Genomic DNA, 13,987 nt, shown 5'->3' with positions numbered 1-13,987 from the left:
GAGCACATTTTCACAGATGCCATCAGAGAACAAGCATATGAATTACCAGGCAGCCTGCCATCTTTGAGTTCAGACAGAATGGCATTAATACCAGATGAAGAGCCCAAACAACAACAGCACAACAACATGAAAGCCCAAAACAACTGGGACCAGGTAAAGGTTTCATCATTTTATATATTAATGTCTTGATTAACAAAGACTCCAAACTCAACTCCCGCTTTCAGCCTCTCTCTCTCTCTCCCTCTCTATCTCTCTTTCCCCCAAAAGTTGTGACACCATTGAAACTACCGGCAGACTTGGGGGACTCTGCGGAAAAAGAATCCTGTCAGCAAATCACGTTACGATAAATAAAAGATACGCCACTGTTGACCATGACTTATTCAGGAGCCATTATGAATTCATGCCTACAATTAAAGAAAACACAATCGTTTTAAAATTGAATGGCAATAAATATTAGTATTACCCAATTATGTCACAATTAATACTAAGCAGGCTGATTAGTGGCGAACGAACAGGCCAATTAAAAGATGCACGTACAAGTGGAACGAAAGAGGGAGTTAGGGTGCCTGTAGCATCTGGACATGGAACGTGATGAGAATAGACAATAGATGGACAAAGGGAAAGGGATGATAAGAGATAATGTTTAACAAGATTTAATGTTTTGATGTTTAAAACAAGCCGTTTTAAAATTTTTGTACATTCGTTGATTAGGACAGACTGCTGCTGCTGCAGTTTTTACAAAGAGACTTGATGTTTTAATGGTGCACAATATAATATAATATAATATAATATAATATAATATAATATAATATAATATAATATAATATAATATAATATAATATAATATAATATAATATAATATAATATAATATAATATAATATTCAAAAGTTTGGGGACCACAAAACCAGTATCATGATGCTCAGGTAAATTATTGACTGGTCTTTTATGCCAAAATTCATTCCATGTTTTCATTGTATCAAAACTCAGTTTTTGATTTGTAAAGTTCATTGATAAACACTAATTTAGATGAATTTCAATCTGATTTGCTCAGTTTTTTGATTGTTCTGAACTCTCAGATTCCAGGGGTCCGATCTTTGTACCTCACTTAAATAATCTAAGATGATTTGGCAGATCCTGGATCTTTTCATCTTGATAACTGATCTCTGGCTAATTTGGTTCTTCAAACAAGTTTGCGAATCTGATAAAATGTCTGAATAAACTGATCTGAGATCGATGCATGTGACAGATCTATCAATCATCGAAATCATGATCAGCAATAAAACAATTGGCTGATGGCACAGCAATGTAATGACATAATCTGATTATTATTCAATTATACATGTGAGCAAAATGATCTAAAATGTGTAGTAAACTGTTTGTTAAATATGATACACAATAACTTGCCACATTTGTTAGGCTGCAGGCTTTACACTTTCATGTGTCAAGAGTATTTAGCAATTGATTTAGTTTTACTTTTAGACCAGATTACACTAGGCCTATTCAAGTTTCTTAAAAAATGGCTGTTTTAATTAATTTTGCATCAAAAAAGCATTTTGATATTGGTAAAGGTGTCTGCAACTTTTGCGAAGCATCAAATCATTGGTATATTAGCTGTCAGAACATGTGCATCACTGCATGAATTATTATTCTTTTAAAAAAGTAAAAATAGAGAAGAAAAGAATATTGAGAGTATTGGCCATGTCTGTTATCATGCACAAATAAATTGTATCAAAGCTGGGTTGGTACCTTAAAATAGTACACGTTTGTATCTAAAAAGTCCATATTAATAAATGTTTTCTTTGAACCCCTTGGGGAGAGAACACCCCTGTTACAATTTTTGTACTTTTATTTTGGAGTGTAGGTTGCAGTGTAGGTGTAAGTTTTATTTAGATTTTATAATTAACTTCTATTTTTATATATTTTTAAATTGTATATATATATTTTTTAACTATTTTACTATTTTATTTTACTATTTATAGTTCATAGGTTACTGCTGTAAGAAAATATCAGAATTCGGTCGACATTTTCAGTATTAACTTTGCTTGAAATGACCAGATCTAATCCTGTTTATATGAAATAAGCCTGCTCCTGAGCAGGTTTGAGCTACCAGACCTGTTGCAATGACAACAACTCTCTCAATGATCGTGTCAACTCGTCATCCATGTGCGAAGAATGGACCCCAGATTTTCATATAGTTGTATCTCAACCAAAATATTGCCCCAAAACTATACAACAATGGAAATTTTATTTATTAAGCGTTCTGTGAAGTATGAAACTCAATTTATTTATTTTTTCCATTTTTTTTATACTGACTTCATGGTCACAAATTTAAGAAATTAATGATTTTATTTATGGGACATTCTACCAGAAACGTACATTATCTGTCCCTGAAATAACAACATAAATACAGTCAATAAAAAGTATTTCATCCCAAAAGTTTCTAAAATGGACTGATGGGTGATTTTTGTGAGTTGTTCTTTAAAGGAATCTGTCATTCATTTGGTTCTCAGATTTTTGTTCTTTATTAAAAACACTTACTCAGCCCAATTGATCCTACAGCTTTAATAGTTTTGTTATGCTAAATACTGTTATTTAGAAAAAAATACTTCAGAAATAGCAAGTTCAAGTTGTTTTCATGCACATCAATTGATTAAAAACATGAAATTATAAATAAATTCTACAAATAAATACTACATATATATCATACAATTACATAAACAATTGTCCCCATGTTTCAGTCAGTCACATTTGCTTTAAATTGAACATAAAATGCCTGCAATGCATCTTTAAGGTTTAAGTGACATCATTTGATGGAGAAGCTGGCAGTGATCAAGGATGTGTTCGATCACTGAATTGTATGACTTTATGCTTGTTCTTGTATGATTTATTGAGGAAGACAAGCTTAAAGGTCAGGCCCTGTCACAATATTTTTATAAGTGAAAATGTACGTTTCTGGTAGAATGTCCCTTATCAAGTACTGTATGGAATGGTGAGAGTTATTATAAGAATAATAAAGTAATAATGATAACAATAATAATGATAATAATATTAACAATTTATTTAAAAATATAGTTTGAACTTTGTATCGAGTCAAAATGCATATACTTTTCTAAACAAATAAACAAACAAATAAGCAGCTCAACAATTGTTGTTATTAAGAATTGTGGTAATGAAATGTTACATGCCTGCTGGAAATTCTGCATTTTTATCAAGTGGGTTTTACCCATACTCAAAATTGTTACCCATACTCAAAAAATAACACTTAAAGGTGCTGTGTGTAAGTTCTTCACTCTTTTAAAGCATAAAAATACCCTAGCATGTTGATTAAATATGTACAAACATATTAAGTGAACATTCTTGTTTATCTGAAAAACAATGCTGAAGTCAGATATTCTGCTTTGAAAATGTGCATCACGTGCCGGAATGCTGTATTTCTTTTGGTTCTTTTAACCCACCCAATGCCAGTTCAGCCAATTATATTTCAGCACCATGAGTTGCCTTATTGGAAAACAGCATATTTTATTAATTCATTCATGAAGGCCCTCAAAAAAATGCATTCGTGACCGAAATGCAACGTCTGGTTGACAATAGCAGACTTTAAAATGAGATGCAGATTCAGAGTTTCACATGAGGTGGTTATTAATTAGCAAATAATATAAATATTACAAACTTAAAAATTAGGTGAGCAGGTTATATTGTAACCCTGAGTCTTAACAACACACTATGTGAGATTTGCAGCGATAAGCAATTCGGCTGTTTGCATCAGACGAAACACGACGGTTTTGAGTCACAGTTCTAAAGTTTAATTTCAAAAATGTAAAATGGAATTCAAAGACACATTATTAGCATTTAACACTGAATAAAGCACATGAGCTGTACCTGAGGTGATCATTGTAAAAGCTTTCTGTTGTTCAGCTACAAGAAAGAGAAGCCGTTCCTAAAATATAGGCCATTTTGAGGGATGTAAACAATAACAATGGTCCCGACGTATTTCCTGTTTTACATTTCCATAGCTTCCGAGAGTCCAAAAAGTTCCATATATTGATAAATAATGTAGCAATAGCTGTTATAACACCAAGTTATGATTGAATCACCTCTTGTCACAGATATGAAATAGTTTGACAACAAGCAAATGTTCATGGGCCAATGGCATAACCATATTGAAATGGTCTAGAAATTTCAGGTATTGGTTATGACTCCTTTTAATATGGAAAATATTTCTACAATCGCATGCCGTTGCTTTTATATAGAACACAACTTAAATCAGCCTTTAGGCTCGAGACTCAGACTCGCTCCTGTTGGTCCTCAATCTGGCAACCTGCGTATGCATTTTGATTTGATACCTAGTTCAACCACTGGGTAAAAACATGCTGCATCTTTCAATTATTTTACAAATGAAAACGTATTTTAAATTGGAAGGCAAATATATTATTACAGTTTCTCAGTGTTAATGTGTATTTAATCAAATAAACTTTTGTTTAAAATAAGCAATAAAGCATCAGACACTCTTTTCAACTCACCAACAAAATTGCAACACTGAAGTCAACTCAAAATTCTGACGTAAAAACAGAGAGATTTTTTTTGTAAAACGTACTACCATAGTCTTTAATTTGAAATGTGTGTATTTACTCACTTAATTGCTTAACTACTACTTTTAATGGATTGATTTACATATAATGTACTGACCCTTTGAACCACAACTTTAGAATGATAACATTTGTATCTGTGTATTCGAACACAAGCAAACAAATAAATGAAACACTGATGGATGTCCACCAAGGCAAACTACAAGAGCAGCCTTAACATATTTGATTGAATTAGCACTCACTGTCAGATATGAAGGCCACAAACTAATTAGTGCATTGTAAATAAATGTTTATCAGTAGAACTTCCTACGTTTGGGCAGACAGAGCCAATCAATCCTAGCGTACAACACGATGAGATAATCATCTACATCTTAACGCAACTCCACAAAGCAGCTATAATGAGGAGGCATCATCACTATACTATAATAACCATCACCATAGCCCGGCGGTTTTTAATGATGTTAAGGTGAATGTTTTCTTAGAAACAAGTACAGATGCTGCATCAGCTTATTCAGGTGCCTGTTTGCAGCGCTGATAGCAGCCTTCCTGCACTTAGACCTCATATTGATAATGGCCCATTTTACTGGGCAGAGACGTATAGGTTGCATAATGGACAGTGATGTAGTCGGCCAGGAACTTTGCTTTATATGAGCGTGTTGTTGTAATCGACCTTCTTAAAGTCAGCCCATCACACTGCCAGGGCACATAATGAAAAAGAATCCAAAATAGCTCCAATTTATGTAAGGCAGGCTTGGGCCAAAGGCTTATGTGGGCTTTTATGTTCATTTTCCCCTGAGTCTGACCACCCACATTGGGATATTTCGGGCGGAGAAAGTTAAAGGGATACTTGGCTCTCAGCTCCACTGTCGTCCATTACATATCTGTCAGTTTTGCATATAATGGAAAGGACTCTGTGGTAGCAGATCAAATGAGAATGCGAGTGTGTGAGAATGAGAAGTATTTTGAAATGTGCATTTTTTATTTAATGTTTGACATAATCTCAACTGAATTATGAAGAGAGGGTGGGACATAGAGTAGCTCCTCCTCTTTAAAAAAATATCCAATAGCATTTTGTTTTATCACAGCTCTGTCATTGAGAATAGTTGAGCTTGAGCGCATTAAATGAAAAGCAAATGAGAAGCATCTTGAAGGGGCGGGACATGTCAGACACTAGAGAACATTTGATTGGTCAAGATTTGATGAGAAACATGAAAGTATGAGGTTACATGAAAAATCTGAATCAGAAGTGACAAACTGCAAGCTTTGCATGTTTATAAGTGTTTTACATTTTCTAAGCGCAACTTGTGTCACTTTTGTGGAGCATACTTGCTTATAGATATCCTTAAGACTAACAATACTCTTACTAACATCTATAAAAAAATTAATTTATTTCACGAGACCTTTAAATACCTGAGCTGTTGATATAAAATATAGGTGCAGAAAAAGGGTCGCAAATGTGTTTTGCTAAATAAAGAAACTAAAGGGCTACATTTTAAATCAGTAACTCGTAAGTAATTTGTAGTTATTTTTAACTCTTTGGTGTGTACGATCACACCAGTGTGATCAGTCTAGTCTGGTCCCTGAAGTTTACGATTAAACCACTGTGATAAGAATGTTCAGTGCATCATATGATCAGCTGCAAAATTCAAATCTGCTTTCCTGCGATAGCTTGCGCTAAGCCAGAGTAAGACGGGCCACAAATCACAAATATATATAAAATTTATCGAGATACAACTATTTAGTTAAGTTATAAGCGCTATAGGTGAATTTGGTAGGCTAAATTGTCTGTAGTGTGTGTGTGAATGCAAGAGTGTATAGGTGTTTCCCAGTGATGGGTTACAGCTGGAATGGAATCCGCTGCGTAAAACATATGCTGGATAAGTTGGTGGTTCATTCCGCTGTGGCGACCTCAGATTAATAAAGGGACTAAGCAGAAAAGAAAATGAATGAATGAATGAATGAAGTCAGAATTATTAGCCCCCCTGTTTATTTTTTCCACAATTTCTGTTTAACCGAGAAAATATTTTTTCAACACATTTCTAAACATCATAGTTTTAATAACTCATTTCTAATAACTGATTTATTTTATCTTTGCCATGATGACAGTAAATAATATTTGACTAGATACTTTTCAAGACACTTTTATACAGCTTTAAGCTAGATTTAAAGGCTTAACTAGTTAGGTTAACTAGGCAGGTTAGGGTAATTAGGCAAGTTATTGCATAACGTTGGTTTGTTCTGTAGACAAGCGAAAAAAATAGCTTAAAGGGGCTAATAATTTTGACCTTAAAATGATTTTAAAAAATTTAAAACTGCATTTATTCTAGCCGAAGTAAACCAAATAAAACTTTCTCCAGAAGAAAAAATATTATCAGACATATGGTGAAAATTTCCTTGCTCTGTTAAACATCATTTTGGAAAATGAAATTTCAGAAAGAAAAAAAAATCAAAGGGGGCTAATAATTCTGACTTCAACTGTATATTAAGAGCTGGAAATTTACAAAATATCTTCATAAAGCATGAACTTTACTTAATGAGTTTTGGCATAAAAGTAAAAGGTGATCATTTTGATCCATTCAATGAAATTTTTGGTACTGCCAAAAAAATATACCTGTGCAACATAAGAAGCACATAATGTGGTTCTAGTCATGTATATATAAAGAAATGTATCATGTACTCCATTGTTTTAAATGATCTCATGATAGATCAGGAAATACAATAAATCAGAAAAGGTCTGATGGCCGCATTTCTTGAAATGAAATGTGAAGCTGTGTTGTAGCAATACCAAAGAAAAGATTCATTTAGCTGTTATCAGTACTGTAAGTGTTATGTAAAATTAGATTGTTGTAGTTTGGTTAGATGCCTTGAGTTTTATTATGAATTCACATTATTTGTTTAAGTGTGACAATTCATTTAACTGAGTAATTTTAATTAATTAATTAGGTTAGGGTCAGGTTGAGGTCTAGGGTTAGCTGCATGCAATTAAGCATAATTAAATGTACAAAATAGAGTACATGGAACATATGTAACAAGGACACCATAAAATAAAGTCTATCATAAATTAAAATCATAAATTAATCATCTTAATTTATGATTAAAAATTGTTGTATTTTGTATTTACTTCAGTTTTTCTATTTTTGTATACTTGAAACTTTTTAAATCATCTTTTTATTGGTTTTAATCTACAAAATAGAATCGTAAAGAAGCAAAACAATTGAGACACTAACAAAGGTCAAATACAGTAAGAAACATTTTCAGTATTTAAATAATAGAAAAAAAAACAAAAGTGCACAGAGTAAAAACAAAAAAACAAAATAAAAATAAACAAACAAATAAATAAATAAATAAATAAATAAATAAATAAATTTAAATAAACAAATAGGGAGAAAAAGGTACTTTAAAAATACTTAATTGCTGTAGTTCTAGGTATGGTTATACATATTTAATTGCATCTGAAGTGGCCAAAAGCTCAGAGGTCTATGAGAGGCATCACTTTTATTTTTTAAGTAATAAGTATATTGTTCTAAGTGTACTTTAAACTTTAAATACATTGTTTACATCTCATATACCATCCTTTTGTGGCTATTTTAAAGTATCCATTTAGACACCCATTCTGTTTTAGAAGTATCAGTTTGCCAGCAGTTTTGTAAAGTTTTTGTCAGATGCAAATATCCTCGCTGATCAAGAAGGTTACGACACGGCGGCAGGGGTTCTGTCAGGGCGAGAGAAGGAAAATGACAAAGATGGCAAACCTCAGGAGAGGACTGGTAATTCCTCCTGATGCTTCCCGAGCTCGGGCTGACTGTCGACAGTCAGGCAGGCTGTGCCTCAGCAAGCGCTGGTGTTTCCTTTGGGGCCCCCCTCCCGGCCGAGGGGGGAGGTGGAGAATTACAATCCCACCCCGTCAAAGTGCTCTCTCTTAAACACTCACGTACACACAAGTACACACACACACATACGGCAACTCTCCACAGGAAAAACTGGAGACAGAATGCGCAGCCCCTTCACAGCAGCTTTGGTGCGTCGTGGCGTCCAAATGGGATTCTGTTAGACTTTGATAGTTGGTTAATTACTCATATGATACCACACAGATGTCTGGGGGGCTCTAGCCGAATATTCGTCTCTCACTAACTCACTGACTGACTGACTGACGGGATCCTGGGGAAGGCAGACATTTAAGGAGCGGTAGGTGAAAAACCAGGAGACATTTATAATTCATAAGTGTAGCAGTTTACGTGCCGTTAAGGATCCCTTTAGTGCCTAGCTGATGCTAAACTGAGATGCTACTTGAAGGGCTGTCTACTAAATAGTTCCTTGTGTACCAGGTGGTGGCAGGGACTTTGAACAGGAAACACATCTTGGCTCTGAAGTGTTCCTTTGCTGTCAAGATAATGAAAGGGGGGTTTAGATGATTCCAAACAAGATGAGAGTTGATTAACTTTTCTCACTTGTGATTCTTACGTGGGGCTTAAACAGGCTATTTGTGTTATTTGAGGATTCAGTTATTGAACTTTTGTTTTTGGGGGGAAGAGTTTCAGATCATTCTTTGTGAGTAAAAAGTTGTTTTTTCAAAATAGATTAAATGAACATATTTTAATGCTCTTTTTAATGTGATAAAATCTATATGGCTGCTGTATTCTCAAAATATGTGACAACATTTGTTACACTCTTACAAATGTTCTGAATCAGGATTTTTGCAGAGATAGAATAACCATTTTAGTAAAAATGTTATCTTCCACTTTCTTTGGATATAAATTAATATTGATTAATCTATGTAAAATAATAAAAATGCATTGATTAAATGTAACTCTTAAATAATCCTAACAGATACACTGCTGAGCATATATAAGTACACCCCTCACAAATCTATATTCATAGTTCATAGTTTAGGAAGCTATACAATATTAAATTGTACATATACATTAGATTAATCAGTACTGAAGCCAAATCTGGAGCTTGTCTAAGAAAATAACTTACGAGAACGGTCCAAAAACGAGTACACCCACATTTATATGTTATTGAAAAATATTAAATACAAATTTAAAGAAGAGGAAAATCTAGAGAAGCAAAAAAAAAAAGAGAAAAATTTTGTTGAAATGTTGTAGGTTGTAATTTTTTGTTGCAATATTTTGCTTGAATTTAATTGTGTTATCTTTTAATTTCTAAATATGTTTGGTGACTAAAATATTATTTAAATAAATATATCTGTTTAATAAATCGGTTTTGTTTAAATGCATTAAAATACATTGCCTATATTCACTGAGAAATGGATACAAATATTCATTTTCAAAATAGGGTGTACTCAATTTTGACGAGCACTGTTTAACGTAATAATGTACTTTTAACTCTTTCTATCTTTAAACTCTTTATTGTCAACTTAACTGTCAATTGTCATAAAAAAACACACAACTAATTCTAATATCCTTTAAACAACCTGTACTTCTTCCAAACCAGTTTCTTTCTTTCTTTCTTAGCTTTTTTTTCTGTTGAACACAAGTTATTTTGAAGAATGTTGGAAACCTGTAAGCATTGACATCCAAAGTAGCAAAAAATTATTCCAACATTCAAGATATGTGTTCAACAGAGCAAAAAATAAGGTCACACTTTATTTTATGGTCCGTTTATTGAATTTAAGTTACATTGCATCTACATGCCAACTAATTCTCATTAGATTATAAGTAGACTGTTAGGTTGGGGTTGGGATTGGGGTTAGTGTAGGCTGGCATGTACTTGCAAAGTTTCTTATAGTCAGTTAAATGTCTGTTGAAGGAGCAGTGTCAACATATATTAAACATACAGTCTGCTAATACTCAAATGGACCATCAAATAAAGTGTTACCAAAAATAAATAAATGGAAAAAATAAAAAAAATGGTTTTGAACAGTCAATGGTGAGTATGTAATGGTAGAATTGTCATTTTTGGCTAAACTGTCTTTATAAATGTATTATGAAAAAGTACAGCACTAAATATTTGTTATTTCATAGGAAATTATTAAAGAAAATAGTTTTCCATAAAATCAGTCATTTGTTAAACCAGTGTTCCAAATTCAAAGTTTATATCAGAAAACATAAGCTTCCTTTGAGAACTGGTTAAGCCACTGCAGCCATTAAAATCAATTTCATAAAAAAATTTATTATTAAAAAAATTTAATATTAAATAAAATAAAAATAAAAATTTTATTAAAAATAAAAACTAATAATAAAACTTTTATCCAAGCTTAATAATTGCTTTAAAGGCATTTTTGATTATTAGTTGATTGATTTTATATTCATTTAGTTTACAAAATATAAAGTACTCTCAAAAGATATTTGATTTATTTACTAGCCTAAAAGTTTGCTCTGAAGTTACAACAGACGCCTCTTTTTCATGTTAACTTTAGCAAACTGCCCTTACGAAATCCACACACAAACCAGAGCAGGAATGTGTTCTGTAGAAACCAAAGTGATGAAAGTCGAACAACGGGTGCATTTAGAAAAAAAAGTGACAAATGAAAAAAACAAAAGCTTGGTGCTGTGCCACTAGCACCATGCCAGCACTGATGGGTACTTGCCGGGAATGACAGGAAAGGCAACATCTCGTCCCCATAGCATGACAGTAACTCATACTGGCACTCTCCATCTGTGCTCCTCTACTAAATCCCTTTTGAAGTTGTGTTGAAGTTAGCGTTATACTTTTAAGCAATTCTCTTTGATTTGGTTTTAATCCGAGGCCGCATGTCTCTTTATTTTGCGCCGTGACAAACAGAACTCTGACTTGCCTTACAACATGACATGTTTTTGATGTCTGTCCTGTTGTTTCTTATCCCGCAGCTGTGCTAAATAACCCTAATCAGGCTCTTATCACCTCATCTGGAAATCAAAGAGCTGCCAGTGTTCTGCGATGGCCATTACGACGCTACAATTGTTTCTGCTAATGGCCGTTCTGGCCACTGGTGGACTATGTCAGATAAATGGCACAGAGGAAGCCCGGGACGCTTTATTTCCAAACTCTACTACCTCCAAAACCAACGTACACAAGGGTTTCCAGCCCCCCACAAAAAAAGACACTTCGGCTTTCAATAATAATCATCCACCCTGTAAGGATCCCACTTCCATCAAGCTTTATTTTAAGTATATCAACACAATCATTTCCTGTATCGTGTTTGTGGTGGGAATGGTGGGTAATGCCACTTTATTGAGGATTATTTACCAGAATAAGTGTATGAGGAACGGACCCAATGCCCTCATCGCCAGTCTGGCTCTTGGAGACCTCATTTACATCACTATAGACATCCCTATAAATGTCTACAAGGTAGGCACCACTTTATTTTCAATACGTATGATATAGGGATGGTAATACAGACTTAAAAATATATCACATGGCGATAATGATATTAATCATGATATAATTAATAAGTATCCATCAAGGGACCATTTTTAAAATATTTGATCAATTGTAACGTTTTTTTTTCAGAAAACAAATTTCTAATGGTGTTGTTGACTTGATTCTGTGGGTTTCGTCCATCCAAACTGATCTTTATTTTGTATTCTCTATTGGATTCAAGTCAGGTGATTGGCTGGGCCATTCTACAGCTTGATTTTCTTTTTCTTAAAACATTTGTGAGCTTCCTTGGCTGTGTTTTGGATCATTGTCTTGCTGAAATGTCTACTCTGGTTTCATCTTCATCATCCTGATAACATAGATGTTGGACTGAAGCATTCATTCATTCATTCATTCATTTTCTTTTCGGCTTAGTCCCTTTATTAATCTGGGGTCGCCACAGCGGAATGAACCGCCAACTTGTCCAGCACATGTTTCTATGCAGCGGATGCCCTTCCAGCCGCAACCCATCACTGGGAAACGTCCATACACACTCAATCACACACATACACTACGGACAATTCACTACCCAATTCACCTGTACCACATGTCTTTGGGCTTATGGGGGAAAACAGAGCACCCGAGTTGAGGATCGAACCAGTGACCTTCTTACTGTGAGGCGAACGTGCTACCCACAGGCTTTCACTGCCTTTTTACACCTTCCTTTCTTCATGTGTTCAATACTTTTTCCTGTGTCATTTCATTTTATTACACCTAACTTAATTTGTAAACTAATTAGATTTGTTTTCTTTTCATATATATATATATATATATATATATATATATATATATATATATTTCTTTGATTGTTGTTAACATCTGGTGAAAATTTCATGTCAACAGCACCTTTAGAAATATGTTATTCCTGTTTCATTCATACTGGACATTAGAGGGTGCCCTTGTGCATAAACTACACATATAGATCACTGAAAAAAGATATCTGTTTTCACTGCTGCTGAACAAAAAAATATAAAATATAAATATATTTAAAGGTGATTAAAAGGTGATTAAATGTATAAATGGATCAAACATGAGCACAATAAACAAATGCTTGTGGCAATGTGTGGATTTCTTCTGTTATATAAACCAGTGTTCCTCAACCTTTTTATCATCACACACTGGTCAATGCTTGACAACTTTACTGCGGACTATGGGGGTGGTGTTGCTAAAAGACCATCAACTGTTTTCTCAGAGGAAGACAAGCTGACAAAACATTGCTGTCACTCTGTTACAAGTTTTATTTATGGAGAAAATTACAAAGCGCTGCAGTGTTTGGGTTTTCTGGGTTTGTATGAGATAATTAGTCTACCAAAATGTGTATATTCCATACAAGCTGAAGCTGTACTTGTCACGTGACTCGCAGTGCGCTCGTGGGATTCATTTAACTGGGTGTGTCTGGTCTGGAAGGGGGCAAGTCGGTCAGCCGCTTGTGCACGCAAGCCGTGCACCTTCATTGGAAACAACAAACTTGTGCGAACTCTAGAAAAGACGCAATATGCGAACAACCCCTAAAAGGCCATCGTCAATTGGGATCTCCAACAGTTGATCTTCTTGCAGAGCCATGCTGGATTCACCTGATTTAATGACAAATGGGTTGGAAATCTATTCCTTGGCAGTTCACAGGTCCTTCACTGGGCCTTTTCCCCGTATCAAAGAAACTTTCCAAAGACGTCTACTTCTTACTTATTTTGCTGCTTGTGGGTTAATTTTGGGCACTCAAGTGACTGAGATGTAACCAAAAGGATACAGTCATTTTTCAAAATAAAAGACTTTTCAAAATAAAAGATCTTTCAGACTCAGATAATAAATAACATGGAAAGAATTGAATGATTTGTGCGGTCAAGTACCAATTGATCCACGGACCGGAACTGGCCCGGTGGTTGAGAACCACTGCTTTAAACCATCCTAGATATTTTAGCATAATATATTTATAATGCAATGCTAAATTACCTAGCCTTTATCCCCATATTGAATATTGTAAAATAGTATGACTTCTTCCTGATTCTGTGATATGAAATCCCGTCTGGTCACTAAAGGATTG

General features: G+C 34.1%; 1 protein-coding gene across 1 annotated transcript in view; it reads left to right on the top strand.

The window, feature by feature from the left end:
• The first annotated feature begins 8,529 nt into the window (after positions 1-8,529).
• The window catches only part of ednraa (endothelin receptor type Aa), a 33,699-nt gene continuing 28,241 nt past the window's right edge, over positions 8,530-13,987 (top strand). The window contains exons 1-2 of the mRNA XM_056457742.1: positions 8,530-8,772; positions 11,397-11,877. Coding sequence (XP_056313717.1) covers positions 11,467-11,877 — 411 coding nt within the window. The 5' untranslated portion in view covers positions 8,530-8,772; positions 11,397-11,466. The remainder of the gene's footprint in view (positions 8,773-11,396; positions 11,878-13,987) is intronic.

The sequence above is a fragment of the Danio aesculapii genome, chromosome 1, assembly GCF_903798145.1.
Source record: "Danio aesculapii chromosome 1, fDanAes4.1, whole genome shotgun sequence".
NCBI lineage: Eukaryota > Metazoa > Chordata > Actinopteri > Cypriniformes > Danionidae > Danio > Danio aesculapii.
Note: the sequence above shows the minus strand (reverse complement) of the source record. Positions and strands in the feature narration are given on the sequence as shown.